Consider the following 26,370-nt stretch of genomic DNA (forward strand, 5'->3'; position numbering starts at 1 on the left):
CTCAGTTACTGCAAACTCCCTTCGAGCAGTACGTCTTTGTGATAACTCGCACTATGACCCAGGAAGAGGTGTCTCCAGAGATCATGCTCGCTTTCTATAAGCGGCTCTATCCCTACAAGTCTATCTTCGGGTGGCTGAACCACGAACACGTCCCGACAAAACGCTTCACGCATCGCGAATGGGCCTTCACTCTGCCGCCAGACACCTACGTCCGGTACCAGTCTTTTGCAGATGCTGACGACCTCAAGAAGCAAGTCTGTCAGTTGAATCCGACGCGGTTTGAGATAGGGCCCGTCTACAGTGCCAAGGTATGTTCAGCGACGCGTCTTCCCCCTCTCGAGCTCACCGATTACCACAGCCCCGAGACCGAAAGACCGTCCGCGCTGCCAACTTTACGCCCCAGCTCCGCGAGCTCGTCTTTGATATCGATATGACCGACTACGACGAGATCCGTACATGCTGCTCCGGCGCCGACATCTGCAAACGCTGCTGGGCCTTCATCGCCGCCGCCGTGGGCGTGCTAGATCGCGCCGTACGTGACCAATTTGGCTACAAGCACCTGCTTTGGGTCTATTCTGGTCGGCGTGGTATCCACTTGTGGATCTCGGACAAGGAGGCGATGGATTTGACCGATGAGCAACGGCGGGCACTAGTGGGCTGGCTGACGGTGATACAAGGGGGGAAGGAAATGCGTAAGAAGGTGAACGTGCGTCAGGGAACAAAGGCGCTTCCGCCGGGCATCCAGTGAGTGCTCTCGACTTGCACGCTGCTTGTAGTGATGACACCAGTACAGGATGGCGCTGGAGCCCCTAAGACATTTGTTTAACGATCTCGTCCTCGAGGATCAAGACTGCTTTGCCCAAGAAGAAGGCTGGGAGACACTCCTACAACTCATTCCCGACTCCGGTGTTGTCGAACGGTTACGTGCCAAATGGGAGGCCAAGCCCGGACTCTCGTCGGAAGCGAAGTGGGACGACCTCAAGAAAGAGGCAAGGGCAGAAAAAGGAAAGGGAAAAGTGAGTTGCTCTTTTCCATTCGCAGCACGATGCGTTTTAACAGACTCTAGGAAGCCTTGGTAGCCGCAATGGAAGACATCGTACTGCAGTATACCTACCCACGGCTCGATGCTGAAGTCTCGAAGCATCGCAACCATTTGCTCAAGGCACCCTTCTGTGTGCACCCCAAGACAGGCCGGGTCTGCGTTCCCGTCGACCCCAGCGCGATCGACAGCTTCAGGCCCGAGCGCGTGCCCACTGTGAGTCAGCTGCTGCGCGAGCTCGACGAGCTCGGGGCGAGCGCTGGAGGCGATACTGCGGAACATCACTCTGGTATGTTAATGAGCTGCACACTGATCGGACTGTGCTTGACGGCTGCCCATAGATTGGCAGAAAACGTCGATGAAGCCGTACGTTGAGATGCTCGACAGGCACGTCGCTGCGCTCATGGAAGAGGTGAGGCGCGCAAAGCGGGAGGCTGGTCCAGGTACGTTGGCAGGTGATCTCACAGACCCCTTCCTCACATTGTTCTTTGCAGATCGAACGTGGTGAAGCTTGAAATACTCCTATGGAGTTGTATTTATATCACTGTTGTAGTGTTTTGTCAGCACGTTGTATTCCTCGCTGTCTAGCTGTCCGGTCGGTCTTCCCACATATTGTATCTGACGCATTTGCATTTGTACCAGTGCATGTCCCGCTGCCCAGTGGTACATAGACGGCTGCCTCGGACACCGGGTGAATTGTCCACGCATCCTACCCAGAACGAGATTGTCATCTTGAAACCGCGCATCCGAAACTCTCGGGTATGTACAACTGCGGTTCGGGTGCAACTACGGTGGGCTCTGACTTAGCGGAGAATAGTCTCCGTTGCAGACTTAGTCTCGTACCAACCTCTCACAGACACCATAATATTAAACTTTATGCCCATTTATAGAGACGATATCATCGACACGCTCGAATGAAGGCAGTACGACCTTGGATGCAGTGTCGTCGATATTGCTCTGCGTGCGACATGTTCGTGCTCGGCACCTGGGGTTCGTTGCAAGTGAAACTCGTGGTCTTCGCCCTGTTCACGATCGTCTCTGGACACCTTCTATTCGACGGTGTCCTCATTTGTCAGGGCGGTGGGATCCTTGCTGTGCAGACAAAGCGGTCCGGAGTGCGACCCGTGTACATAGGTGAGTAAAGCGGGATGCTGTATCCCAGAGGCTCAATCCATCCTTTCAGGTCCAGCAGTGCCCTCGATGCGCAGGGACCCGGTACATAGCAAGAAGCAGCCCATTTGGTCAGTGGTGGCTGTTGTGAAGGGCATTGCACCATGAGTTCGGATGAACTGGACCACAACTATCCCAGCGACACAATTGTACTTTGCATTTGACGGCGACATGATGGACCCGAGGCACTTCTAATGAGCTGTCTCAAAGTTGCGCCTGCCGTGAGTTGCCTTCGAGTGGTGGGTACTTGTTCTCGCCTATTGGTTGCTGGCTTACAGTTCCAGAGTTGATGCTAATGCGGCGTAGTTCCACTCTCACAGCAAGACTACCCTAATACAGCTGGTTGTCCGCGGACGTCTTCAAAATTTGGAGTGTAAGCTGTGCAAGCGATGTGCTGTAGCATAATGTGTGAGCTGACCAGCGGTGTCCCATGTATAGCGACTTCGAGCTTGATCGGACCAGCCTGAACTTGCGGTAGCAACCACAGAATCCGCAGCAGAAGAAGCAATTGTGCAATGGCCTAGAAGAGACGCGTCGATCCAGGGCTTGAGCTGCAGTGTAGTAGAGTCAATACTACCCGTGGCCCATGCACTGGCATCGAAGGTGAGTAATGTCGCCTGCTGGACTAAACCCGACTCTAGTCGTCGGGCAACGCGTGGTGGCTACATCCCATTCATCTGTCAAACACCGTCAACGGAACTTAGATGTTCGAGCGGTATGCTGGATCATTTGCCTATGTTGCTTTATTTGGCTGGGCTCCACCCTACGATCAACGGAAGTCCGGCTTCCGTCCCTCTATGCGTCTTGTCGACCTCATCGATAGTCCTCACCGCTCATCCCGTCTACTTACCTCGTCTCATTTGAAAATCGCAAAGGTATGTCGCGCTCAACACTGGCGTCCAGATGCCCATTTTGACATGTATTTTAGGTCCGGCCCCATTTGGAGAACGAGACTTAGGTGCGTCTCTCGGCTCGTATCGAGCATCTGGCTCCTCGAGCAAGCGAGCGAAAGTAGCTCATAGGTAGCCTCGCGATGAGAGGCACTGCGTCTGTCAACAGGTATCCGCTTCCACTCACAGACGTCTACAGTGCTCAAGAGTTGTAGAGAGCTACGGCGGCACCAGTGGTCACTAGAGCCGTTCAAGATCACGGCGTCGTTCAAGTGTCACTGTGCAATCAATCAACGTCACGGCATTTCGAGACAAGGCGCGAGACGCGTCTGTGCTTCGCTTACCGCAGTACCTGCGGATGCTGACGAACAATCTCATCTCTTTATCAAATAAGCACTGGTGAGTCGTAACGTTGGTCCCGTGTGAGCACTTCGTATGAGGCGCTTTTGTGCAGTGACGAAGCACTCACTGTCACCGTCAACAGCCATTGACTCGAACAGCTAGGCGCTACTCCCTGCGAGGGACAAAAGGCCATATAAATATCGTTCACCTAGACGATAGCCCTGATTGTCGCTCTCAGCTACTTTCTCCCCTCAGAGCTTTCCACGTCTACCACTTGCTCGTCCGCGAAATGCCTGCTTCGAAGTATGTCACCTTGAACACCGGCGCTCAGATGCCCACCCTTGGTCTCGGTACGTGTGTCAGGTTAGGTCCACTTTGGTGAACGAGCTGTAGACGCTACGCGTACCTCGTCTCGAGTCTTCCGCTCTTCGAAGGGCAAGGCGCAAGCAGCTAGCACAGGTGCCCTTGGTAGCCTCATCACGGCAAATGAGGGAACCTGAACTGAAAATGCTGTCGACATCGCAGTGTTGTCGGGCGCTGGTTGGGCTGTCTCAGGTCCCGCTCATGCACAGGTCAGCGCGCATAGGCATGTCGTAGGGACATGTGCCGGGCCAGCTGGCAAGGTGTCCCAGCCATTCGGAGCCATAGAAAGTCACCTCGAGCCGCGCTCGGAGACAAGACTGACTGGATACAGTGCGAGATGAAGACACCATCGTGCACCGAGCACTCTTCCCGAGTTCAGGCAGTTACATACTGAAGTTTTGAGGTACTGACGGGTGATTTTCACTATAGGAACGTGGCATCCTGGAGGTCCAGGCACCGTAGAGCAGGCTGTTGAGGTTGCACTCAAGCACGGCTACAGGCATCTTGACACCGCGCAAGCATACTGTGCGCCCGTCCTGTTTGTATCCTCTCGTCCCTTGTCTGACGTTACTCCCGGCCCAGCTAACGAGAGGCAGGTCGGTGAGGGCATCAAGCGCTCTGGCGTGCCGCGCGAGGAGATCTTCCTCACGACCAAGCTAAATAACACCGAGCACGCCGACCCGCTCGCGGCCCTGCAAAAGTCGCTTGCCGCGCTTGACACGCCGTACGTCGACCTCTGGCTGATGCACTGGCCGTGCCCGGTGAAGGACCGCAAGCCGGACCGGTCGCTCAACTGGCTCGACACCTGGAAGGTCATGGAGGCTGTCCTCGAGGCGCACCCGGACAAGGTGCACGCGATCGGCGTGAGCAACGTGAGCGCGCCGTTCCTCGGGAGCTCTTGAAGGTCGCGTCCATCGTGCCCGCGGTCAACCAGATCGAGAGCCATCCGAGCCTGGCGCAGGAGGAGCTCGTCGAGCTGTGTAGGGAGAAGGGCGTCGCGGTCACGGCGTATTGCCCGCTTGGGTCGGGCGATGTGCCCCTCGCCGACCACGTCGTCGTGAAGGAGATCGCGACGAAGCACGGCGTCACGCCGCACAACGTCCTCATCTCCTTCCACGCGAACCGTCCTGGCGTGAACGGTACGTGGGCAGCGCTTTTAGCCACTTCCATATTAGTACTGGTATGATGTTGACGTCGTATGCAGCCATCCCAAAGTCGGAGACGCCCGCCCGGATCATCGCGAACATGCAGATCGTTGACCTGTCAAGGGAGGAGGTCCAGAAACTGTTTGATATCGAGAAGGAGGGCTCTATCCGTATCTGCAAGCCGTTTTGGACGGGTTACGGCGACATCGGCTTCGCAGACTGCAAGCGGTGAGCCTTGCCCCTGCTTCGAGAGCAGTCTACTTGGAGTTCTCGTGTTGGAGTTATGCTGAACGGCGTAGACGCCAATATCGGAGCAATGTGTATAAACAGAAGAGGGGAAGTTGTGAGATGTAATGTATGCTTATGCCATCATATCACATGGACTGCATGAAGCCTCAGGTACTTTGGATTCCTTGGTAGACGTCGACAGTGCCGTCCGTCCGCGTCACCCTTCTCGGAGCTGGGACCTCAGAATGACATTGTCTTACCTGGAAGCCTCAATCATTGCGGTTCCGCCCACTTGTAGCTTCGGCTCCCTCCTCCCCTCGGTGGCCTCAACTGCTGCGAAGTCGTACTGAGTAGCATGTGATGTGCATCGTGCTATAGTGCCTCCATCGCAAGCTCAGGCCCCTCCCAGCGTAGCTGCTTGGATTCTCTCGTTTAGTGCATGCATATATTCACCACGGAACGAAGCACCACAATACATGTGACCAGAAAGGCCAATGAGAGTGTATCTGGTGATAATTACTGCACTGCGAGTCCCGATTATGACGCACACTGTCCTGGGCCAAAGTTGTTATCTGCGAGAAACATCATCGACACCGTCACTATACCCCCGACTCCGGGAACAATGAGGACGTCAAAGCACGTGTAGTGGAACCAATCCGGTATGAGCGTATGACGCTTGCCACGTCACGCTGCACTGTATGTTCACGAAGTGAACGTTTTGATACTGAAACCGTGCCTATCTACGCAACCACAGCGATTTGGCCACGTACAGGGACGTTCTCCTTACTTCCTGGCTCCGGGAATCCCTGCACGTCCACGCCCTTCCTGAACATCAAGCAATGGGTCGAGCCGCCAAAGTGGAACATCCCGATCTCGTCCCCCTTCTTCACATGGTCGCCCTCGCGCACGGTGATCTCGCACGTCGACACCTCCGCCATGCCGACGCCCAGGAAGGCCATGAGGCCGATCGCGGGGTTGTCCGCCTCGATGAAGATGATCGCGCGCGTCGCGACGGCGGTCAGGTATACCTGCGAGTCGGTCTCGCCCCCCTTGTCGATCTCATCCCCGTCTTTGGCGCTCCCCCGCCGTTCGGGGTCGCCCACGCCGCTGAAAAGCGGCTCGGAGTAGTATGTGCCCTCCTTGACGTACGCCCGGACAACGCGTCCGTTGACGGGCGCGTGCCAGCGATGGTACGAGAGCGCGGAGAGGAACGCCTGGTAGACCGTCCCGCCGACGAAGAGTGGCGCGCGCTCGTCGTGGGCGAGCATGTCGAGCACGGAGTACAGCTGGCCCTTGATCCAGAACGCGTCGCGCAGCGCGACGTTGTGCGCGATGTTGTACGCCTTCGACTCGCATGCGTTCGCGATAATGTTGTCGTCATCCGGTGAAGCGATGGGGCGCGCATGCTCCCTGTACTTGCGTGTGAAGAACGCGTCCCAGGACGCGAAGCCGTGATAGGACTTTGAGGGGTCGCACTCGAAGAGATCCTCAAACGCGTGTGAGGTGCCCGCAGCGCCGTTCGCAACGGCGGAGAGGTCGGACTTGCCGTGCGCGCTGAACCAGCCGCTCGGGCCGTCGTGGAGCGCCTGCTTGGCCGAATCCTCGGAGCAAAGGAACGCACCCCACGCGTCGAGGACCTTCTTCAGCATCTGGTTGACATCGGGGTCGAGGAAGAACGCGAAGCCGCTGGGGGTACCCATAGGCCAGTCGAGGACGGCGTTGATGGGCACGCCGACCATGCCGACGCGGTGCGAACTGTCACTCCAGTGCGGTGCAGTGGTCATGAGGTGGTTAAGCAGTTGAAGCATGTGCTTGTGGTCCCTAATCTGCTTGTGGCCGGTCGGGTCGGACGAATAGGGCTTCTTGGAAGGGATCTGCTCGAACATGGACTGCACGAGCATGTAAACGCGCGTGTTGGTCTCGATGAGCGTCTTGAACTCTTGTATAACGGGTTGAATGTCTTTCGGGTTCTTGTCGACATGCTCAATGACGCCGTTCAGCCATTCCTTGTGGACGCGATGGTCTCCAGGAAGCCAGTCACCAGTTCTGTGAAAAGGCATGCATCGGCACATATGTCTTCAGTCGAGTCGAAGGCGTGAGCTCACCTGTGTACATGATGTTCCTTCGGAACGTCCTCATGTCGAGCATGGATCTTCGTCTGTTTGCTCATTATACTACTAGATGAAGAAGTTGTGGTAGGGAAGGATCAGTACGAATGCCAGGAGTTGGAAAGTAGGATGGTGAACCGAGAAGTTTATGAGGGCGACGGTTTGCATACACCGGCCAGTCTGGCACCTCGTCACTGGAGTACTGACCACCGAACTACGTCACACTGGTCACACGGCCCGACAGATTTACTAGTACCACTCTACGGGTCAGCCCGTTTCTTTTCTGTGAAGCAGCGGCTACGAGTTGGAACGTCATATTTACGATCCACGAACTGGGGCGGTCAAAACACGGCAATCAAGTCAGTAAAGAGTAGACATCGACATAAGCGACCCATAACAATGGCACTTAGCATCCGGATAAGCCGCTGGGCCGTTGACCTTGAGCTGTGTATTTGTCTGCGAAGGACATACACCGCAAATCAGTGGGCAACACGAGGGCATTCTTTCATGCCTGCGATTGAAAGTTTGGACCACGTTGAGGCGAGGTGGCGAGGAAGCTCCCAAGCCAAATTCGACACTGGAGGTCCAATTTGTATTTCGGCGCTTAGATTGCGATCTGCGCGCCGTGCCGCGGCCCGCCACAGCCCGCCACCCTCGGCGTTCAACGTTGCGCAGGACGGGCGTGTCGACGAGGGCCGGACTCGCGCCGACGTCGAAGGCCGGACTCGCGCTCAGGCTTCAACGTTTCAACGTTCAAGTTCGCATTCTCTTGCCCACCTAAGGTCGACTCGGACGCTAGTGTATAGCATCGAGACATAGCCAGGCTGTTAGTATGTACGTCTAAATTTCCCATCTCAAAACGAGGCTCACATTTGAGGACAGATCTCTTATATCTACTATATAGGTACAGCCCTCAGGCTGCATATTCTTGCCAGGCGCAGTGCGTGGTAAGACGAGCGAGGTGCTAAGTGTGTTTCGAGCTGCCTAAGTACTATGTCACTGAATACGGCCTCGCATCATCCAAATTCCAGTTTGGCTCGACGGCTCAAGGGCGGCGACAGGACACAGGTAGTACACCAGGTGAGTACCTGATGTTTCGCAGACATATTTGGTCGCGCACTCTGAGCTGACAAGGCGCGTGAAAGATGCTTCGCGATCTCGATAACACAATTGTCCGCTACGACTCGACTAGAATGCTGCTTTCTGTATACGCGGTGACTTGCGATGGCGGCGAATCGATCGCTGCCTCTCCCGCTACGCCAAACTGCAGATCATAGGCCTCCAAACCGTGGCGCTCAGAGGCTTCACGAACGGCTTGGATTCGCGTCAGTGCGCCGATTATCGACAGTATAAAAACACTTACATATGTCGTCAACAACAGGCATCCCGAATTGTATAGTTCCTCCTGTTCTATTGAGCGCGAAGTGGATGATGGTCAGCACCAGCAGTACTGTCAGTATCCGTTGGAAGAGACTTGGCATACCCTGGAAAATGCCAGTGGCGATCCACGAGCGCGTTGGTGTAGCCTCTGATCCGAAGAGAGGTGCGTGAGTATGACGTTCATACTTGACGTAATTTGATAGAACGCACTTGTCAGGTATGGGAGCGGCGACAACCACGTTCGCAGCGACTAGTGCGCTGACAACAGCGGCAAAGAACAGCGTGGACAAGTTGAACATCCTAGCGTCGAATGTGCACTTCAAAAAGCGAGGGTTATGGACGACTCGGAAACGGAGGCTGGTCCATGGTCAGTCGTAACTCGGAAACACGCCTGCAGGGTTCACTCACTGCTCTACACCAAGTATGAAAGGTAAGGTGGCCGCCCAGGCGAACTGGGGACCAGAGCGGTCGCCATGCTTGCTTACATAGGTAGCCCCTTCGTTGTTGCGATCTCGAGTGGCAGGGCAACATCTCCATTCTGTTGATATCCTGTCAGCCTCCGACGAATTCGTCGTCGTGTTGATCATCGCGCCTGAGTTGGACTTCGTGTTCTGTAGATGGTATCTCGGCGCGGCATCCCCTCATTGCACAGGCGATTTATTAGAATGTACATCTCGGTTTGACAATCATGTGTCATGTGGACCGCGACTTTTGAGATGACGGTGCGGAAGGCGATGTTCATTGTAATAGTAGTCATGGTAGTTAGGCGGCGTACGTGTCTACGTCGTGATCTGACAGTTCAAGTGGACGAGGGCGTGGACACGTCCGCTGCGAACGAGTGGGAATGTGTATTCTAAGCAAAGTCCTCGCACGAGCGACAGACAGCGCCCCTTATGATGGGTCTCAATGTAGCACGCAAGGGTGTAACAGTCCCAAGCTTCAGTATGACACCGTATCATATGCTAAGTACTATAATTCTACGTCACATCCCATCGCGCGCCGTTGGTGTCCGAGGATGGGAGCGTCTGGTTCTTGCCTTGACCGGACCAACTCCTGGGCTACGAACTCCGCGACCGACGGTCTGTATGATCAGGCAAACATCAGCAAAGCCTGCGCATCATCTAGCCTCTTGCGTGTGTATGGTTGAGTGCTGCGGGGTGCGGACAATTAGGTCCTTTCACAGCTCGCCAGTTTCTCAGGGAGCCATACATCGCATACAGGATGCTCTCGCCATTTAGGCCATGCCCACATGCCCCCAAAACAGCACCCCATCCCCCAGGTGACACCACTACAGTTGAAGACCACGTGTGAGCACAAAATTGACACCACAACAACCGCGAGATGTGAGATGTAAGACATACTTTGGCACATATCCCCGCTCCTCAACGAGTGTCACATAGTCTGAGGACCTGAAAGCGAACGATTTACATCAGCTTCTCACTCGCATAACGCACTGTGACAGGTATCGAACCTTGAGTCGATTGGAACTGAGAGTATCCCGATGGCGTTCAAAAGCAACAAGAACAGAGCTAGCGTGTTCATCTGAGTCGTTGTCGGTGGTATTGCGGCTATGATGAGTCTTTGCAGACGAAAGTGCTGCGATACGAACACCTCGTGAGAAGAGATACGTATAGGCACAATATCAAGCTAACTTACTGTCCAGCATCGGCGGGAAAGATAAGTGTATGGAGGGTGAAAGTCGCCAGGACTAACAAAGCGACACTGTTCTGACGGGGCCTTATATGGAGCAGGCCCGCGGGACTACATGCCAGTGGACGATATGCTGCTCGAGCAAACTTTTCGAAAGATTTCCGGCATCTGCTTCACCGTCACGTCTGTCGCAGGTACACCGTCCCCTGTTTCAGCTCTGTGAATTGATGTCAGTGACACGACAGCCATCTCGAACCAAAGAGCTTATTTTGCAACGTCTTTGGATGTCGAACATGATTGTAGTGCGTTCCAGCCAGTGCGTTCGGATGAGGATACGAAACTCGGGGAGTAATGATTCAATGTTACCTGGGCTACCGACGTATGCCGATTTTGTGACGCGGATATGCAGATATATGACCATTGAACGCAGACACTTACCTGTGCCCCTAGTTTTGTGTTAAGAACAGTTCATCTTCCATTGACCTGTGCTTCTCGGTCTTGTCACGAGTATACCGTAGGGCCCTATGCAGTTACCGTGCTGTTACGTGGCGCAATGATGAGTCATCCACACAGTAGGACAGATACGTCTAGGTAACCTCACGTACTTCGACAGTAAATTTTGCGCCGCCCATGATATGACAGGCTAGGGCGGCGGTGTTCTATCAGCAGACTTTACCTGGCTGCCGCGTTGTAGCAACGTGAATCACCGAGGATGCGACGGTCAAGTTGTCTGTCGACGGCGTCCGTTGTGCAGTGCGCCGTCATGATGGGAACCGCGGTCTACTCGAGGATATCGCCCACAGTGAAAGTGGAACGCTGCATGCTGCGTGATAGTTGTGAGGCGCGATCGATTAGTACAGGATTCAGGAAATATTGAATTACGCACTCAGTCTTCCGTTGATCCGGAGGGGACCGACGCGTCCGCCGGAGGTGGAAGGGTGTCATCGCCTTCCATCCTGAGTTGTGTCGTTAGAGTTCCTTCTGAGTGAACCATTGTGTATGCAGAAGATTGAATTGTACAGGCTACATGCATAAAACCATAACACTGGCTCCGTGGCTGAATTTGTTACGGTACGAAGTCGAAGACCGATCCAGTCGGGTCTTGCACTCCACTTGCGGGCTCAAAGATCATTTCATCGGCATCACTTTCCGAGTCGCTGTCCCAATCGCTGTCCCAATCATCATCCAAGTATTCTCCCATATTGCCCAAAAGGTCATTGTCGTAACGGGTAGTCTGCACAACGGTCCACTTGCTGTGTGTGGTTTGTCGGAGGTAGAGCATGAAGCGCGACATCATGATGGCGGCCAACCTGTTTGTGAAATACTGAGATTGGGGTCATCAGAGGAAGGACTGCATGACATACGCGACAAGGTCAGAGGTGTTGATCGTGACGTCCGTAGCCTTGAACCATAGAATTAGTCAATATTCCGACCGGCACCCATTCCGGGCAACTCACCAATGTAAGCAGGAGCAAAGAGGTGTTAAACAGTACCACCGCACTTGATAACAGTGATTAGAGTCTATATTTGCAGCGTTCGGAGGGACCTACGCGAAGTATTGGATTCCTGGAGATGTAGTCAGTTTCCCCCGTTATAGCATTTTAGCATGACATTTCGTACCGGTTCGTAACAATGCTCTCGGCAATAATGCAACGACACCAGCTGCTCGTGCGGAGGCCATCAGCCCATATGCTTTCGTCCATGTGAACACCACAACCAGGATGTCGGGCACAATGCTTATCGAGCGAGCGATGAAATATACCGCATAAGCTGTTGTGCGATGGGTCAGCGCAAGACACTCAGCGGGGGTAAAATAGACGGACTGCTTGTCCTAGATGAAACCCGACTATAAGTGAATACTGAACATGTATGACGAGTAGAGGTGCCATACCCTGCCTGCAGGCCTGCATTGCAAGTGATATAGTTACTGAGAGCCGCCTTCACAGTAAACTTCATGATAGCCTGATCGTGGTTTAGCCGATTGAGAAGACGACATAAGGAGTGATTGCCCTCTTACTATGCTGAAAACCGGAAGCACCAGCCCGGATATAATGACAAGTAGCGAGGGCCAAATGGTTCCATACCACAGCGTGTAGACTCTGGCGGCAGATAGCACTGGTACGCGGGTTCACTGATGATCGTCCAAGTTAAGGAGTTGTTGGCAAGGCTCACATGTGATCACAAGAAGACCAATGACTGCGTAAACCTCTGCACACCAAACTAAAACCGAGCATCTGAGATTGTCATTGACTGTCAATGCAAATATAATGCTTCGAACGGGGGATCGTCGCACCTCTTCCACGCCGACACACATAGATCAGCATGAAAATAGTCGAGCGTATAAAATTATAACCTTACACGCACCGCGTCTGATGGTCCCGCAAACATGGCTGACAACACGACGGCTCTGCTGATCAAGCATAGGTACCGGTTGGCAAAGAACACCGCGCTAGGGATGTCGAAGCGGTGACCCCAGTATTGTCGCACTTCCCGCGCCAACGTCAGGCCATACTCATAGAATACAGCAGCTACCGAACGGCACTTGAGGACTGGGACACGGCAGGGTGCGCCTCATGACTTACTCGTAACTGCAAGAGAGACCAAGCTTGAACTGGGTAAGTCGACACTGTGCAGCCTTGTGGGGCAATGCGACGTACTCAGCTGTACCCAGCAGTGACATCAGAAAAGAGTGGTCAAGGCTCTGCCTGACAGGAAAGCCGGCGACGATGAGGGCAAGTAGACAAGGCGCTGGCGCGGAAAGATACTTATGTTTGTTCTGCTTATGTTGCCTCGATCTCAAGATACGCGGTTGCGTGCGCACGCAATAAGCGCGTTCCTCGGCGACGTCGACCGCGACTATATGCAGCCATCAGCTCAACATGGTCGCGTACTACAAGGTCTGCCTACGGGAGACTGCCTTGAATTCCTCTTCCTGTACTCACCACGTCTGAGTTGAGTGTTACACCCGCGACGCTCATGATCACTACATATTGAATAAGCACCCAGCATGCACACGATCATTGGCAATAGCTATGATCAAGATCAGAACCACACAACAGATCCAGAAAACGCGCGCCCCGGCGCGTGAGAAATTCAAAAGTTCGCGGGAATGCGGAGAAGTCTAAGAATCGCGGTCCACACGCGTACGCCGTATCCACTGTAAAACACCGTGCACGTCCTGTTACAAGGTCGCGGCGTATTCGGCGTGTCTATCGAGAGCTGTCGAGGGTGATTAATTGATTCTTGAGGTTGTACGATGATTGACGTAGCGGGAAAGGGGAGCATCTTTGAGGGGGAGTGCGGGGCTGCGCGCCACCCACGGTGGAAGGGTACCGTCGCCTTCCATCCTGAGTTGTGTCGCCATGGAGTTCCTCTGAGAGTGAACTATGCATATTGTAGTTGCTACACGCATCAACCAATAAACAACGTTGGCTCTTCTGCAGTAAGTTACTTGATCATGGTACGAAGTCCGAGTCGGAGATTGATCTAGTCGGGTCTTGCACTCCACCTGCGGTCTCAAATATCAGTTCGTCTTCCGAGTCGTTGTCCGAGTCATCATCCAGGTATTCTCCCATATTTCCCATCAAGGAATTGCTGGAACGAGTAGTCTGCACAAGAGTCCGCTTGCTGTATATGGTTTGTCGGAGATGGAGCATGAAGCGCGACATGAGTATGGCGGCCAACCTGTTTGGGAGGTACGATATCAGAACTAATTCAATGGAAGAACTTGTCATCATACGCGACAAGATCGGACGTGTTGATCGTGACGTCCGAAGCCTAGCAGTCAAAGATACAGTCAAGAGTCTGAGCATAGCCATATTTCGAGTAATTCACCAATGTCAGGACGAGCAGAGAGACATTGAAGAACGCCACCACTCTGTACGATCCTAGTTTTGAGTCCATATACTGTGGCTGCTGAAGTAACTCACGCGAAGTACTGAATCCCTGGCAACTTGGTCAGTCTGCGCTGTTATAACCTTCGAGCAGGAGATCTCGTACCAGTACGCAACAGTGCCCTGGGTATGAACGCAACGAAACCAATTGCGTGTGCAGAGGTCATGAGCGGGTATGTCTTCACCCATGTGAACGCTGCAACCAGGATATCCGGTACGAGATTGACTGAGCGAGCAGCAAAATAGACCTTATAAGCTGTTGAGACGCGGGTCAGTGCTAGAATTTGAGACATGAAGAATGAAACCGACCAGACGTCCTAAAGGAAGGTATACACGAGTAAATGACAAGCATGTGTGTGTAACGATTGACAACTTGAAATGTCGTACCCCGCCTGCAGGCTAGAATCGCAAACGACAGGGTTGCGGAGAGCTGTCTCGACTGATGACCGCATCATGGCCTGTGTGGATTTAGACGGTCCCCGAGAAGGAAGTGAATGGCCTCTTACTATGCTGACAAAGGGAAGTACCAGCCCGAATAGAGCGACAACCAGACTGGGCCGGATATCTCCATACCATAGAGCGTAAACTCTGGCAGCAGACATCACTATGATATCTCAGTAAGGATCGTTCGAGTCAAATGGTATATTGGGAAGACTCACATGTGATCACAAGAAGAGCAGTGACTGCGTAGACACCTGAACACCAGACCAGAACCGAGCATCTAAAATCCGGCATCGACTATCAATGCATATACTGCACTTCAAATGGCAGATCGGCGCACCTCTTCCATGCATTCGCAGATATGAAACCGTCAAGCACGTGGATCAATGACTATACACACTTACCACCTCTGAAGGTTCTGCAAACATTGCAGACAACAGTACGATTCTGCTGATCAAGCACATATACCGGTTGGCGAAGAATAAGGCGCTAGGGACGTTCAAGGGCCGGCCCCAATATTGCCGCACTTCACGCGCCGATGTCAGGCCATACTCATAGAAGACAGCAGCTACCGAATGGCATCGTTGAAGCTTGGAGAGTGGACGCTGCAGGGTGTATAGGTGACTCACTCGAAACTGTGAGAGAAATTGAACTTGATAGAGGTCAATCGGCATCGTGCAATCCCTGGGGCAATGTAACGCACTCAGCATGGTTTCCCAACAGTGACATCGGAGAGGATCAAGCACAGCTCGAGATTCGGCGACTGATGAGGTCGAGGGGATGAGGTCGCTGGCGCGAAATGACGGGTCGCCTCGACCTAAGTACCCCAGCATGCGCACGATCCAACACAGCTGCGATCACTGTGAGAACAATGTGTCAAACTTTGTTACGACGTGAATGGGATGCCTTCCGTGGCGGAGTGAGTATCACCAGCGCAGCAGTTTCACCGGGCAGGAGACTTCCTCAAGATTGACAGAGGCTGTGTGCATTAGACAGCGCGGGCTCTACAAGAGGTCACAAGAGTTAAGATGTGCCACATCGTACTGCGCGAAAGGACGATCATACTTACCTATTGACCGAGTAGTCGTCGTATCGCGAAGGATACAGCCTGTCGGCAGCCGACGAGCGATCTGGTTGATCACGTCCGTGGCGCGGCGTCTTCAAAGTTGACGGGCTCATTTCTGCAGGCACCGCTGTCGACCAACCGCAGCGGTAAGCCTGACCCCATGCCCAGGATGTAATCTCTGAGAACCGTCTTGTTAGGTCGTCGTTCACGTGCGCACGCACACGAAAACGAAAATGGAGAAGCAGGAATAAACTGAACATGCGGAGAGCTTGAAGCTTTCATGACCGATGTGACTACACAACCTGTACGGTCGGAATGGGGTCGAATCAAGATGGGCGAGCGGATATGGGATACAGTTGTGAGATTCCGTAGGCGATACAGATGCAGAGCATTAATGACGACGGGTGGCAAATAGCAGTCGAAAGCAATGTGAACGTTAACGTTACTGCGGCTGGAGATCTCGACCATCGACAAGAGTTGCGACGTTTGCGGTGTCGAGGACAGCCATATCATGATTCCAGGAGAGTTGGGTCAGTCCCAGAGTGAAGTCAAGTCCCAGGGGCTCAGCGTCAACGGGCGCTGGCATAGCGACCACAACGGCGACTTGCACCGTTTGCCGAGTTGGTGTAGGTGATGGATGAGTTGGGCCAGGAGGCCAATGGAAGAATCCCAAGGCGTCGAAGTGCCACCGACGATGGCCACCTTGAGCGATGTCCTCACTTTCTGATCGGCGTATATGCGGCGTACTGTGAGATATTGATTTGGCAGATAGAGGCTGTGGATTGCAGCGGCATGCGTCTCCTCAGACACTTTGTCGAACAATGTGTCACAGCGAACTCACAAGTACGTCCTGCCAGAATGCGGACTCGATGCCTTTCGCAGGGGCGTATATGTCGTACAACTTGGGTGGCGTGCCTACGTCTTTCTTCTTCTTTCTACGAGCTCTGCTTCGCACATCATCCTCAGCGTCCGAGCCCATGGGCGACCACACGGGGCTCGGCTCCTCGTTCATCATCCAGCGCTGCGCGCGCCCAAGAGCCCGCCTGCGCAGACCAATCATGGCAAGCATCCCGCCGACGAACAGGCCGATGGCGAGGAAAGCAAGGATGAGCGCAGCGGTGCCATTTGCGGAGAAGGACGGAGCGCCGCCAGATCCCGACGAGGAGGAGGAAGAGGAGGAGGAAGAGGCAGAACTTGAAGTCGTGCTCGTCGTTGCGGATGTCGTGACCGCCGTCGACATTGCGGACCTAGTTGCGGACGGGCCAACCGCCATGGTTGTCCAGGCTAGTCCAGATTAGATGTGGTAAGTACGACATTCGCGGGATGGGAAATTGCCGGATGGCCACATCCCGTTTTGGCAAGTCTCGTTGAACGTCGGTTCATTGTCGCGTCGCCGCTCTGTCACGGTGCCTCTCATCTTCCCGTCCCGACCTCCCGTCTGTCTCGCTCCTTTTCCACAGTCGTTCCTTTCTTTTCCTATATCAGTAATAATGGTAGCGCTCTCTCTCGTACTTCTGAGCATTCTTGCTGCTCGCGGCCACGCACAGACGTATTCAGCGACGTATCTGCCGTCTAACGCGCCCGACCACACGCAGGACGGTCAGTATGGCACCAACCAATGCGGAACTCAGTCAAGCCAGGACTCTCTCTGCCAGAACGCGTACCGTGAGTGGCTTCTCATACATGACGATGAGATATGGCTGATGGGGCTGCGCTCTTAGTAAACTCGGTGGACGACTTCTGCGTCTACGCACCTCCATATTCGGGTTCAAACGCAACTATCGGGGATACAGAACGCGTTGAAGTCTCCTGGTGCTTACGGGATGGCTACGGGACGCGTTTGATTCCGGATGGCACCATCACCGGCGCGCACTTCGTCCAGACACCCGACTACATTCAGATCACCGGCGTCGGCGACCTGACGAAGCTGAACATCCCCGCGGGCGACAGTGGTGGCGAGCTGGATCCTCATGGCGCTGACGGGAACGGAAACCCTATCGGAGGTCTCGTGTTCTCGAACGCGTTCGGGCAACTCCAGCAGTTGCATGAATGGACAGTAAGAGGACGAGTGTCGTCCCTCCTTGCCACGCTGACTGGCTTCCCTTGCACACAGAACTACATGTCTTCCACGGAGTTCTGCTTCCGGGCGTGCAAACCGGGTCCGGACGCGACGACGTACTGTCAACACATCTACGACGTCATGGGCTGCGAGTGGAACATGCCTAGCGACTACGATGCTGGTGTCTTCGATCGCTGCGCGGGCGACAGCGGGGAGGTAAGAAGTCCATCATTCACTCAATCCTTCTCCGATGCAAACGTGACTCGGTAGCCCATGGGAGTGTACGGCACGTCAACCTGGAGGCAAGGCCGGTCGACGACTCCTTCAGCTCACCCGGCGCCTGCCACGTCAATGTGCACCACGTACTCGTCCGTGAACAACAGCGTTCTCATGGCGCGCAACCTCTCTGCGAACGCGACCTATGCAAGTGCGACCGCTACGAACAGCTCTGCGACGCCCACCCTGACGCCGGTGACGAACTCGACGCAAGTATCCGCAACGCCGGTATGTCTTTGTTCGCCTCTAAAACCGTTGCTCCCGGACTTAGCGTTTGCTGGCATAGCTACCCACCGCAACACACATGACCATCCCGGCGAGCAGCACCCCAAGCGCGACTGGCTACTCGAGGAAAGCAAGTGGGACTATCGGCCGTGCTCACGTCGACGCTCTCTGGCAACTGCTCGTGGTCCTCGTGGCTGCTCTCGTCGGCATGTCGTTCTGCTTCTGAGCTGGCTCGGGCTGGGACTTGGAATAGATCGGCTGGAGGCTCTGGACTGGACTCACTACTTAGCGCTGGCGCTGGCTTCACGGGCTCTATCTGGGCAAGATGTCGATGAACAACCTACGACCACAACCCGCACTGCTCGGGACATACTACGAAGAACAGGACTCACGGTGGACACGAGGGCATTGACATGACTATAAGCATGCATAGGAATGTTCTTGACTGTACACTCATAACTCGTTACGGGACGCACTGCGCTGCATGATCATCGTTGTATACATTGCTATTCCTCGATATCTGCTCATAGTCTCGTGCACCTTGTGAACGCGGGACAGTGTGAAGGGAAGTATTGATACAAAGCAAGCAACTACGGGTTCCTTGTGTTCCTTCATGACCTATGGATACAGATACTTGCCTTAAGCTTCGAGAGGCAGGATGTCGGGGATTGGCCCGACAGGGATGACTCTGTGCGGGTTGATCTGCGCATCCACGTCGTCAGCACACGCTTCGCCGGAGAGGACACCCAGCCACTCACCATTGGGTGGGACCAGTAATAATGTGTCTTTATATGCTCGAAGTTGCACGTCTCCTTGAACGCGGGGAAGTTCCAGTACAGCTTGCGGAGCCAGAGGTGGATGGCGGGATAGCCGCCGCGGATCGTGCGGATGTTGCACTTGAAGTGCCCGACGTAGACGGGATCGAAGCGGACGATGGTGACGAAGAGCCGGATGTCGGCCTCCGTGAGCTGGTCGCCGATGAGGTAGTCCTTGCCCTGGAGCATCTTCTCGAGCCGGTCGAGCGAGGCGAAGAGGGGGAGGACGGCCTTTTCATAGGCGGCTTGCGAACTCGCGAAGCCGGACTTGTATACGCCGTCTGCGCACCCTGCCGTTAGTCATCTTTGTCTCGCATACACGCGTGGTCTACGCACTGTTCACGGTGTCATACACCCAGTCGTTCACCTCGTCGATCTCCTTCCTCAGCCCTCGGGGTAGAAATCCAGCTTCGCCTTCTCCTCGGGCAAGAGGTGGTTGAACGACGCGTTGAATATCCGGATGATCTCCGAGCTCTCGTTGTTCACGACGGTGCTGTGCTTCTTGTCCCACAGCACGGGCACGGTGAAGCGGCCCTCGTAGTTGGGCGCCGCGCGAAGGTAGAGATCCTTGACGTGCTGTGCGCCGTGCAACGGATCCGCGTCCGCGCCCGGGAAGGTGTCCGCGCTCGCGAAGGGCCAGCCGTGCTCGCCCATGTGCGGGGAGACGACGCTGACGTCGATGAAGTCCTCGAGCCCCTTGAGCTTGCGCATGATCAAGGCGCGCGTCGCCCATGCTGGATATAGGTCGAGTTAGTAGGGCGCGTCGCACAGTCTGCGGCACGACTCACGGCATGCGTAGGATACGTAGAGGTGGTACCGGCCTGCACTGCACGTCAGTGATACATCCCTGGCGCGATGGACGAGCTGTCTCGCTCACCCTTCTCGGGCTCGAACTTCCCGCCCTTCTCGAGCCAGTCCCTGAACTGGGACGGCTTGCGCTTGAACGTGCCGTCGTCCTCCGTCTTCATCTTGCCGATGTCGGTGTGGTGCGAGACGTCTCTAGTGGTCATGTTGTATCGCGGTACGTACGCGTGAGTCGGTGCAGATGCTCGATAGGCTGAGCGTAGGCCTGGTCTGGAGGAGCGGAGGGCGCGAGAGGTAAGGGGGAGAAGGCGAGCGAGGGGTACTGAGGTCATGCTTCTGCGAACCGCTCGTCTTTATCAGGTCCGGCGTTGGGTCCGAGGGCGAACGCCTAACCAACTATACGTAGAGGATTGGTGATAGACATTGCAAAGAGACGGGTAGGACTTTATAGTGTGACGACCGGTTGACGAGGCTTGCCTTGGAGCGTTGGATGGAGTACCTGGAGGCTGAGAGTGGGTTTCCGTTCCCTGGTTGCTGACTGGGCCCGGCGTTGGGCCCATCTGCAGACGTCCAATAGTGTCGTAACAGAAAGAACATAACGGGATTGAGTAGCTCATCGCGCCACGTAGTCAGGCCCATCCAGCTGCGCAGCCCGACGAACTAAGGCAAAGTGTCTCATACATATACAATGGCTTCACGGCCGTGCTAAGTCGCCGACTGCCAGAAGCCCGAACGAAGGTTTGGATGAGATCAAATGTGCCTCCGAAGTCCATTACAGCATTATGAATGAGAGATATGACCATGAAGCCCTTGAAGATTACGATGAGCACAACCTGAACCTGAACCCAACTTCAGCTGCCCGCCATCCCCGTTACACCAACACGATCACGGATCTTCGCGATCTCGGAGACACTGAGAGAGCCCTTGCTTGCGCAGAAGAAGTCCTCCCAAGCCTGCGCCGCGTCGCTGCCGTTGGGAAACTCAACCCTGGATGGACTTTGTGAGTACGGCATGATGAACAAACGAAACACGAGGTGCTCACTTCAAGAAGGCATACAGATGCTCCCAAAACGCAGGCTGCGCAACGGTCGTGTGGTAGGGCGTGTTCGACGCGCCAGACTGGGAAAGCTCGGGTATGTTGGACGTGTCCAACACGAGGGGTATGTCGATCAACACCTCCCCTGGAGACGGCGATAGCGACGGGGAAGGAGAGAGGACAATGGACGGCGTGCGCCCGTGCCCTCCACGGGTTCGTGAAGGCTGCTCCGGAAGCAACGTGATGGACCCTGCTCTCGCCTTCTGTGGCGTCGGTGCAGTGACGGGTGCGAGCGACGTAGACATCTTGGATGGGTCCCAGTCGAAGCCGGGCTTGACCATAAGCGTGACGGTGTCTCCTTCCTTAATGCTGTATTCCTGCAGAAGCTTGCTGTCCGCGAGAGCCTTGCCTTTGAGCAGCAGTCTCTGTGCGTCGGCGGGCGGTGCGCCTGGTTCTGACGCGAGCTGCGCCTTGATGTCAGAGACGGGGTCGGTGGGCTGTACGGAGAGAGAGTAGCTCTTTGGAGGCTTGATAGACTTGAAGGTGATGCTCAGGGAGCCTGTGCGCGGGCTCGTACTTATAACAGCTGCGGGAGTGGGGCAGGGGAGCTCACCTGTGGGCGCAACCTGTGTCACCTTGCGTTCGGGAGGAGGAGGCAGGTCTACCTAAGCGAGGCGGCGCGCGATTGGCCTACAGGCTAAATGATGATCAAGAATTTCACATACCGGTAGCACCGGGACCTTCCTTAGAGACCTCTCGGATGGTTGCTGGAAGTCGTCTGCGTACGTGACGGGCTGCGACGAGAGGTTGTTGACGAACGTCTTCACAAACGCCAGTTCTGCTTGCTCGCTCATTGTGATGAGCCTGGTTAAACGGTGATTATACTGAGATGTTCAGACTGGATGCGCTCGAGGAGTAGAAAGACAGATCAGCGAAGGAAACACAGCTTTAAGGGGACTTTCAATTGCAACTGCGACTTGGCGACTGCACAGGCCGCGATCCGCCTCTGCGGGGCGGTAGGCGGAGTGTGACGTGCGCGTGTCGTCACAGTCACCAGCCCGTCACGCCGGAAAGCCCGGGTGACTGCAAGCGACCTCTCAGCATCGCTCACGACATACCAGGATGGCGGTAAGTGCTCGATATACATTGTTTGAATCTTTACTGAACGTGTTTGCTAGTCTGGCTTTGGTTTCAACGGAGGTATGGCCAGACACTACCGATTTGCGTTCTACCATAACCCATGGACTTGTTAGGCGTACCACGTTGTTTCCCGTACTGGCAGGAGTTCCAGAAGGTGCGTAGTTACTCTGTCATGTTCGTGCGCCCCCTCTAAACACAGCATCCTTGCCAGTGCTATGCTCAGACAGATGTGCCAGCCAAGTGCCGGCCGCCGCTAGACGACTACGTAGAGTGCTTGCACCATACGAACGAGGCACGTCATTCCATCTCCCCACCTTCACTCTCACCTCATCCAACCCATGTCTTGCTTGACACACGCAGATTGCTCGCGCGAAGACCATCAAGGCCGAGTTCATCCGCAAGGCCGAGCACGAGGCGACGGAAGGTCGGAAAGCGGCAGACATTATCGCGGATGGAGCCATCGTTGGTGTGGGTTTGATCAAGCGAAGTCAGGAGGAAGGAGAGTCAAAGTAGTCCCCCGGGCAGCTCAATACATTGCTTTGGACATCTGAGCCCCTTGTCCATTGCGGATTGTTGTGTGCCGACGGTACCCAGGTTCATGCATTTCCGATTCAGACCTGAGTTCTTACAAGAGCAAACTTGCGCAAGGATGCGCTATTTCACCTATGGGCGGAACTGTATGTGTGAGTGCATAGATTCGTCAGTACGCTGTAAATACAATTTCTCAGTTAGCCCAGTAGTTTCTCTGCAATCGCTGGGTTGGACGTTGATGCAGTCATAACAGACTCTGACCTAGATTATACCTGATATGGAAGAATGATCGGACCTGGTCGGAGTTGCAACTATCTCGATCCGCATCGCGAACGTCGCTCGCTCTCGAATTTGAGTCTTGTCTCTCGACAGTGACCGCCCTTCCTCCCACTCATCTCTCTCGCTGTGTCTTGGGTACAGAAATGGCGGCAAATGGTAACGGATCGCTCAGCTCGCCCATTGTCATCTCAGACGACGAGGACGCCGCATTCGTGGAACAGGAACTGGGAGGGTTTGAAGCAAGACTGTCCGACCCCGAGCCGGCCTTCGAACGTCAAATGGTCGACGTGCCCATGTATGACTGGGGACAGCAGGCCCATGCATCGTCGAGCAGAATGCTGATGCAGAATAATTCCAGTAATGGTGGGTCGTTCCATCTCTTTCAAGATAATTTGAGGGTGATGTCCCCTAGCCATGCAAGCGCCCGCGCCTTTAGCTGGCCAGAAACGCAAGCGAAAACAGTATGCGCAGGACGCGGTCCCTAATGAACAGCAGGAGACAAAATCTCAGCGAAAGAAGAGGCGACGGGCAGAGCGGTTGGCGGCTAAGGGGGCGGAACTGGCCACGGAGCAGGACGTGGACATGCAGGACGCCTCCCCTGCTGCCTCTCGTATGCCTGCTAGGATGGCCCCTCTCCCTGACCGTCCGGTTGGTACCTATCGTGACGCCCAACACAGCGGAATCCTGCCTCCTATGTCGTGGTCTGCCTCTTTCTCCGCACATACAGCCGTCATGCCTCAATCCTTTATCCCCTCGCTACCTCTCAAACCACCTCCCTCCATGTCACCCGTCGCGCCACCTCCCCCGGACTCTTTTTCTCCGTTCTCCGCTCCAGCGTATATCCCACATACACCTGAGCGTCGCCAGCAACCTCCTCACATACCCGTTCCCGCGCCTGCTCCCCATATTCCTCTTCCAAAGCCTCTCCCCCCAGCACCCGATGCCACCAGCACCACCCAAATCTCCGTCCCCCAGAAGAAATTGCTCGGAATGCCGCGGGAGTCTGACAGGAGCGGGCTTGGCTTGTTCCCCTCCGAGCTCTTACGCCAGCCACTGCCAGATCCCTCACGCACCCTCGTCCTTGCCCCCATCCCCAAGAAGTTCCGCAACCCCGACTTCCTCAGGCACTGGGCGAAGCGGTTCGCTCGCCCGCTGCCGCTTCGCGCCGAAGTGGACAAGGCCGGCAAGGCGCTCGTAGAGTTTCAGAGCGTTGCGCTGGCGGAGATGGCGTTCGGCAGCCAGCGAATGGCGGGCGAGGGCAAGGAGCACATCCGCGCGTGGTGGTACCGCGGAGCGGCGAAAAACCCGGCAGACTTGGAAGAGGGGGAGATCGAGGAGGGCGTCGTGGAAGCGCCAGTGGCTCCTCAGGCGGCGAACAAGAAGATGAGCAAGAAGGACAAGAAGGCGGAGAAGAGGAAAGCTCAGGCCCTCCAGCCGAAACAAAACAAGCCAAGGGCGCCGCCCGCTCTTCCTAAACTGCCTCCCGCGAATGGATCCCGCGCTTTTCCCAACTATAATCGACAACAATCTGTTGCTAGCACGTATTCTGGGGTCCCAATGTCCGTGCCCCTACCTCTACCTCAGCCTCCTCCTATCGCTTCATCGTCCGGTCCGTCGAACTACGTTCCCAAGACTTCACCACCAGCACAGCCGCCTCAACCTGCAGCGCAACCGCCTTCGAGTCCATACGGTTATCGTGGCTGGGCCGACCATCTAGAGCAAGTAGAAAAGTACGGGGTCATGTCATCTGACGATGGTTCCGAATACGAGGGGCCCAGTGCCGAGGCGGAGCGCAGTTGGTACTATTCCGCGGGTCCGAGACGCAGGGACCCGAGCTACCTTGAAGAAGAGCAGGCGATGGACCTCGAATCTGACGACGAGGACTTGCCCGATCCTAAGGAGGAACACTTCATCCAGGAGTCACGATATGGTGTTTGGGGCGAGCCGGCGACGGGTGCGGATGTCACTGCGGCTGATAGCGCATCAATTGCCTCTTCCAGGGAGGCCTCTGCCGAACGTGGGCAAGAAGAGAGGATGCGCGTCGACGACGCTAGCCCAGCAACCACCCGCACTCCTCCAGCAACCGAACACGCGGTCACGGTGCCACAATCATTGCCATCGTCTAGCCGACCTAAACCGGAGGTCACCATTCCCGACTTGCCAGTCCAGACGAGCCGACCCCAGCCACTCTCGCCATCTGCATACACTATGGTGGAGCCTCCGGCTGCATCGGTGCCTGCTAGTGCGTTGACGATCGTCCCAACCGCCCCATCAACATCCGCCACAGAACCGACACATCCGATTGCTGTTGCTTCTCCTTCCACTCTTACGAGTCCAGTCTCGGCCCTGAAACCTCTACCGGCTGCTCCTCTGTTACATCTCTGAAGGATCCTTCGCTGGAACTGCCGAAGGTCCCCCTGCCACAGCCAGTCGTCTCCCAAAGGTCGGAGTCGGCCGCACCAGCTCTCGCAGAGTCTGTGCCGGTGGTGAGTGCCAAGCGTACACTGCAGGAGAAGCAGAGGGAGCTTGAGGAGCGAATCGCCCGCGCGAAGGAGGAATTAGCGCAGAAGAACATGATATCGAGGGCTGGCAGCAGTAGGCATACGTCACCGGAGGAGGAGAATGACAAGCCGGCGGCCACGAGCAGCCGTGCTGGCGAGGAAGCAATCTCCAGCCCGACGGAGATACTCTCGACCCAAGAGTTGCGCCGCTCGGCTCTGCAGAGCAGGAAGAAAGCCGGGATCGCGTCTATCCCTTCTGCAGGGATTACGCAGGAGAAGGAATCCACAGTGGCCTTGAGCGACACGTCCACAGTCGTGGGTGACGACGCACCTAGCGCTGCCGCAGTTCCGAAAGGCAGCGCTATCAACTTCGACGAGCTTGCGGTTTCATTTATCACTGAGACGCTCCAGACGATGCAGCCATCGCCTCGGTCCGACTCACCTCCCGCGGCTGCAGCGCCTGTACATGTGTCGCAACCTGCGCCTCCGACCGCACCCGCAACGCCACAACCACGTACGTTTACGCAGTCTCATACGCTAGCCAAGTCCAGTCAAGCAGCAGAGAAAGTGCTCTTGGCCGCAAGACAGAAACGACTGGAGCAGCACATCGCGGAGACGAAGGTGCTCATGGCGAAGCTTACCACGGCACGGTCGAAGGCGGAGAAGGAGAACATTCTCGGCATGCTGCGAGAGCGGCAACGGTAAGCCGCCCATTCACGCCCCTCTCCTGCGGACATCGCTGAGTGTTTCACAGCGCGATGGACGGGGACATGAAGGCAGATGCGCCGTTGAAGCCTGTGTCGTCTTCGCCCCCTTCATCGTTCGCCACGAACGGATATAGCCAACCTTTCAAGTCGCAAGCGACGCACGCGTGGAAGACTCACTGGCCTGAGCCCAGCAGAGACGCTATGATACTTGTCATCAGCGACGATGAAGATGACGACTGAGTCGACGGGACAACCGGTAGGTATTAGCATTGGGTTTTTCTC

General features: G+C 55.4%; 14 protein-coding genes across 14 annotated transcripts; 6 read left to right on the forward strand and 8 right to left on the reverse strand.

The window, feature by feature from the left end:
* Positions 1 to 5: 5 nt before the first annotated feature.
* Positions 6 to 1,745, forward strand: B0H18DRAFT_1040128 (prim-pol domain-containing protein). Its single transcript, XM_048030527.1, has 6 exons — positions 6 to 308; positions 359 to 744; positions 794 to 1,016; positions 1,067 to 1,328; positions 1,381 to 1,482; positions 1,534 to 1,745. The coding sequence occupies exons 1-6, from the start codon at positions 54 to 56 to the stop codon at positions 1,545 to 1,547; spliced, it is 1,242 nt and encodes a 413-aa protein (XP_047887364.1). The 5' UTR covers positions 6 to 53; the 3' UTR covers positions 1,548 to 1,745.
* Positions 1,746 to 3,386: 1,641 nt separating this feature from the next.
* On the forward strand, positions 3,387 to 4,854 carry B0H18DRAFT_82486 (NADP-dependent oxidoreductase domain-containing protein). Its single transcript, XM_048039339.1, has 4 exons — positions 3,387 to 3,498; positions 3,584 to 3,791; positions 4,234 to 4,329; positions 4,387 to 4,854. Exons 2-4 carry the CDS (start codon positions 3,731 to 3,733, stop codon positions 4,704 to 4,706), a joined length of 477 nt encoding a protein of 158 aa, XP_047887365.1. The 5' UTR covers positions 3,387 to 3,498; positions 3,584 to 3,730; the 3' UTR covers positions 4,707 to 4,854.
* Positions 4,855 to 5,917: 1,063 nt separating this feature from the next.
* Positions 5,918 to 7,347, reverse strand: B0H18DRAFT_1124660 (phosphatidylserine decarboxylase family protein; the record flags this gene model as incomplete). The annotated part of the gene is made up of 2 exons (XM_048034896.1): positions 5,918 to 7,223; positions 7,283 to 7,347. 2 exons carry the CDS (start codon positions 7,345 to 7,347, stop codon positions 5,918 to 5,920), a joined length of 1,371 nt encoding a protein of 456 aa, XP_047887366.1.
* A 736-nt stretch (positions 7,348 to 8,083) lies between these two features.
* On the reverse strand, positions 8,084 to 9,096 carry B0H18DRAFT_1040137 (uncharacterized protein). The gene is made up of 6 exons (XM_048030528.1): positions 8,876 to 9,096; positions 8,769 to 8,813; positions 8,649 to 8,695; positions 8,470 to 8,587; positions 8,178 to 8,373; positions 8,084 to 8,115 (listed from the first exon to the last, which is right to left on the reverse strand). Exons 1-5 carry the CDS (start codon positions 8,962 to 8,964, stop codon positions 8,331 to 8,333), a joined length of 342 nt encoding a protein of 113 aa, XP_047887367.1. The 5' UTR covers positions 8,965 to 9,096; the 3' UTR covers positions 8,084 to 8,115; positions 8,178 to 8,330.
* A 2,188-nt stretch (positions 9,097 to 11,284) lies between these two features.
* On the reverse strand, positions 11,285 to 13,267 carry B0H18DRAFT_1040150 (uncharacterized protein). Its single transcript, XM_048030529.1, has 13 exons — positions 13,223 to 13,267; positions 12,973 to 13,171; positions 12,898 to 12,920; positions 12,678 to 12,843; positions 12,488 to 12,549; positions 12,333 to 12,430; positions 12,207 to 12,277; positions 12,139 to 12,146; positions 11,936 to 12,085; positions 11,866 to 11,881; positions 11,773 to 11,815; positions 11,680 to 11,717; positions 11,285 to 11,625 (listed from the first exon to the last, which is right to left on the reverse strand). The coding sequence occupies exons 2-13, from the start codon at positions 12,993 to 12,995 to the stop codon at positions 11,382 to 11,384; spliced, it is 942 nt and encodes a 313-aa protein (XP_047887368.1). The 5' UTR covers positions 12,996 to 13,171; positions 13,223 to 13,267; the 3' UTR covers positions 11,285 to 11,381.
* A 407-nt stretch (positions 13,268 to 13,674) lies between these two features.
* On the reverse strand, positions 13,675 to 15,768 carry B0H18DRAFT_1040154 (uncharacterized protein). Its single transcript, XM_048030530.1, has 14 exons — positions 15,719 to 15,768; positions 15,580 to 15,653; positions 15,353 to 15,509; positions 15,279 to 15,301; positions 15,054 to 15,217; positions 14,868 to 14,931; positions 14,715 to 14,812; positions 14,596 to 14,666; positions 14,518 to 14,525; positions 14,315 to 14,464; positions 14,245 to 14,260; positions 14,150 to 14,192; positions 14,055 to 14,092; positions 13,675 to 13,999 (listed from the first exon to the last, which is right to left on the reverse strand). Exons 3-14 carry the CDS (start codon positions 15,376 to 15,378, stop codon positions 13,771 to 13,773), a joined length of 930 nt encoding a protein of 309 aa, XP_047887369.1. The 5' UTR covers positions 15,379 to 15,509; positions 15,580 to 15,653; positions 15,719 to 15,768; the 3' UTR covers positions 13,675 to 13,770.
* On the reverse strand, positions 15,473 to 16,066 carry B0H18DRAFT_82609 (uncharacterized protein). The gene is made up of 3 exons (XM_048039350.1): positions 15,719 to 16,066; positions 15,580 to 15,653; positions 15,473 to 15,509 (listed from the first exon to the last, which is right to left on the reverse strand). Exons 1-2 carry the CDS (start codon positions 15,973 to 15,975, stop codon positions 15,638 to 15,640), a joined length of 273 nt encoding a protein of 90 aa, XP_047887370.1. The 5' UTR covers positions 15,976 to 16,066; the 3' UTR covers positions 15,473 to 15,509; positions 15,580 to 15,637.
* A 518-nt stretch (positions 16,067 to 16,584) lies between these two features.
* On the forward strand, positions 16,585 to 17,013 carry B0H18DRAFT_1124663 (uncharacterized protein; the record flags this gene model as incomplete). The annotated part of the gene is made up of 1 exon (XM_048034897.1): positions 16,585 to 17,013. The coding sequence occupies one exon, from the start codon at positions 16,585 to 16,587 to the stop codon at positions 17,011 to 17,013; it is 429 nt and encodes a 142-aa protein (XP_047887371.1).
* A 192-nt stretch (positions 17,014 to 17,205) lies between these two features.
* B0H18DRAFT_939613 (uncharacterized protein) lies at positions 17,206 to 18,600 on the forward strand (the record flags this gene model as incomplete). The annotated part of the gene is made up of 5 exons (XM_048041862.1): positions 17,206 to 17,380; positions 17,437 to 17,771; positions 17,829 to 17,990; positions 18,045 to 18,278; positions 18,337 to 18,600. The coding sequence occupies 5 exons, from the start codon at positions 17,206 to 17,208 to the stop codon at positions 18,499 to 18,501; spliced, it is 1,071 nt and encodes a 356-aa protein (XP_047887372.1). The 3' UTR covers positions 18,502 to 18,600.
* B0H18DRAFT_1040163 (glutathione S-transferase) lies at positions 18,601 to 20,473 on the reverse strand. Its single transcript, XM_048030531.1, has 6 exons — positions 19,968 to 20,473; positions 19,879 to 19,911; positions 19,533 to 19,824; positions 19,427 to 19,473; positions 19,034 to 19,371; positions 18,601 to 18,977 (listed from the first exon to the last, which is right to left on the reverse strand). Exons 1-6 carry the CDS (start codon positions 20,224 to 20,226, stop codon positions 18,915 to 18,917), a joined length of 1,032 nt encoding a protein of 343 aa, XP_047887373.1. The 5' UTR covers positions 20,227 to 20,473; the 3' UTR covers positions 18,601 to 18,914.
* Positions 20,195 to 20,473, reverse strand: B0H18DRAFT_1040164 (uncharacterized protein; the record flags this gene model as incomplete). Its single annotated transcript, XM_048030532.1, has 1 exon — positions 20,195 to 20,473. A coding segment is annotated over exon 1 (164 nt), but the record flags the coding sequence as incomplete, so codon positions are not given.
* Positions 20,474 to 20,479: 6 nt separating this feature from the next.
* Positions 20,480 to 21,920, reverse strand: B0H18DRAFT_939616 (ubiquitin-domain-containing protein). The gene is made up of 3 exons (XM_048041863.1): positions 21,656 to 21,920; positions 20,937 to 21,595; positions 20,480 to 20,881 (listed from the first exon to the last, which is right to left on the reverse strand). Exons 1-3 carry the CDS (start codon positions 21,782 to 21,784, stop codon positions 20,746 to 20,748), a joined length of 924 nt encoding a protein of 307 aa, XP_047887375.1. The 5' UTR covers positions 21,785 to 21,920; the 3' UTR covers positions 20,480 to 20,745.
* A 108-nt stretch (positions 21,921 to 22,028) lies between these two features.
* Positions 22,029 to 22,938, forward strand: B0H18DRAFT_1040169 (uncharacterized protein). Its single transcript, XM_048030533.1, has 5 exons — positions 22,029 to 22,058; positions 22,109 to 22,130; positions 22,184 to 22,224; positions 22,282 to 22,362; positions 22,431 to 22,938. The coding sequence occupies exons 1-5, from the start codon at positions 22,053 to 22,055 to the stop codon at positions 22,581 to 22,583; spliced, it is 303 nt and encodes a 100-aa protein (XP_047887376.1). The 5' UTR covers positions 22,029 to 22,052; the 3' UTR covers positions 22,584 to 22,938.
* A 2,809-nt stretch (positions 22,939 to 25,747) lies between these two features.
* On the forward strand, positions 25,748 to 26,086 carry B0H18DRAFT_847897 (uncharacterized protein; the record flags this gene model as incomplete). The annotated part of the gene is made up of 2 exons (XM_048039571.1): positions 25,748 to 25,843; positions 25,946 to 26,086. Coding segments are annotated over 2 exons (237 nt in total), but the record flags the coding sequence as incomplete, so codon positions are not given.
* Between the last annotated feature and the right edge of the window lie 284 nt (positions 26,087 to 26,370).

Source organism: Fomitopsis serialis (assembly GCF_022376445.1).
Source record: "Fomitopsis serialis strain Sig1Antser10 chromosome Unknown B0H18scaffold_129, whole genome shotgun sequence".
In the NCBI taxonomy this organism is placed as follows: Eukaryota; Fungi; Basidiomycota; class Agaricomycetes; order Polyporales; family Fomitopsidaceae; genus Fomitopsis; species Fomitopsis serialis.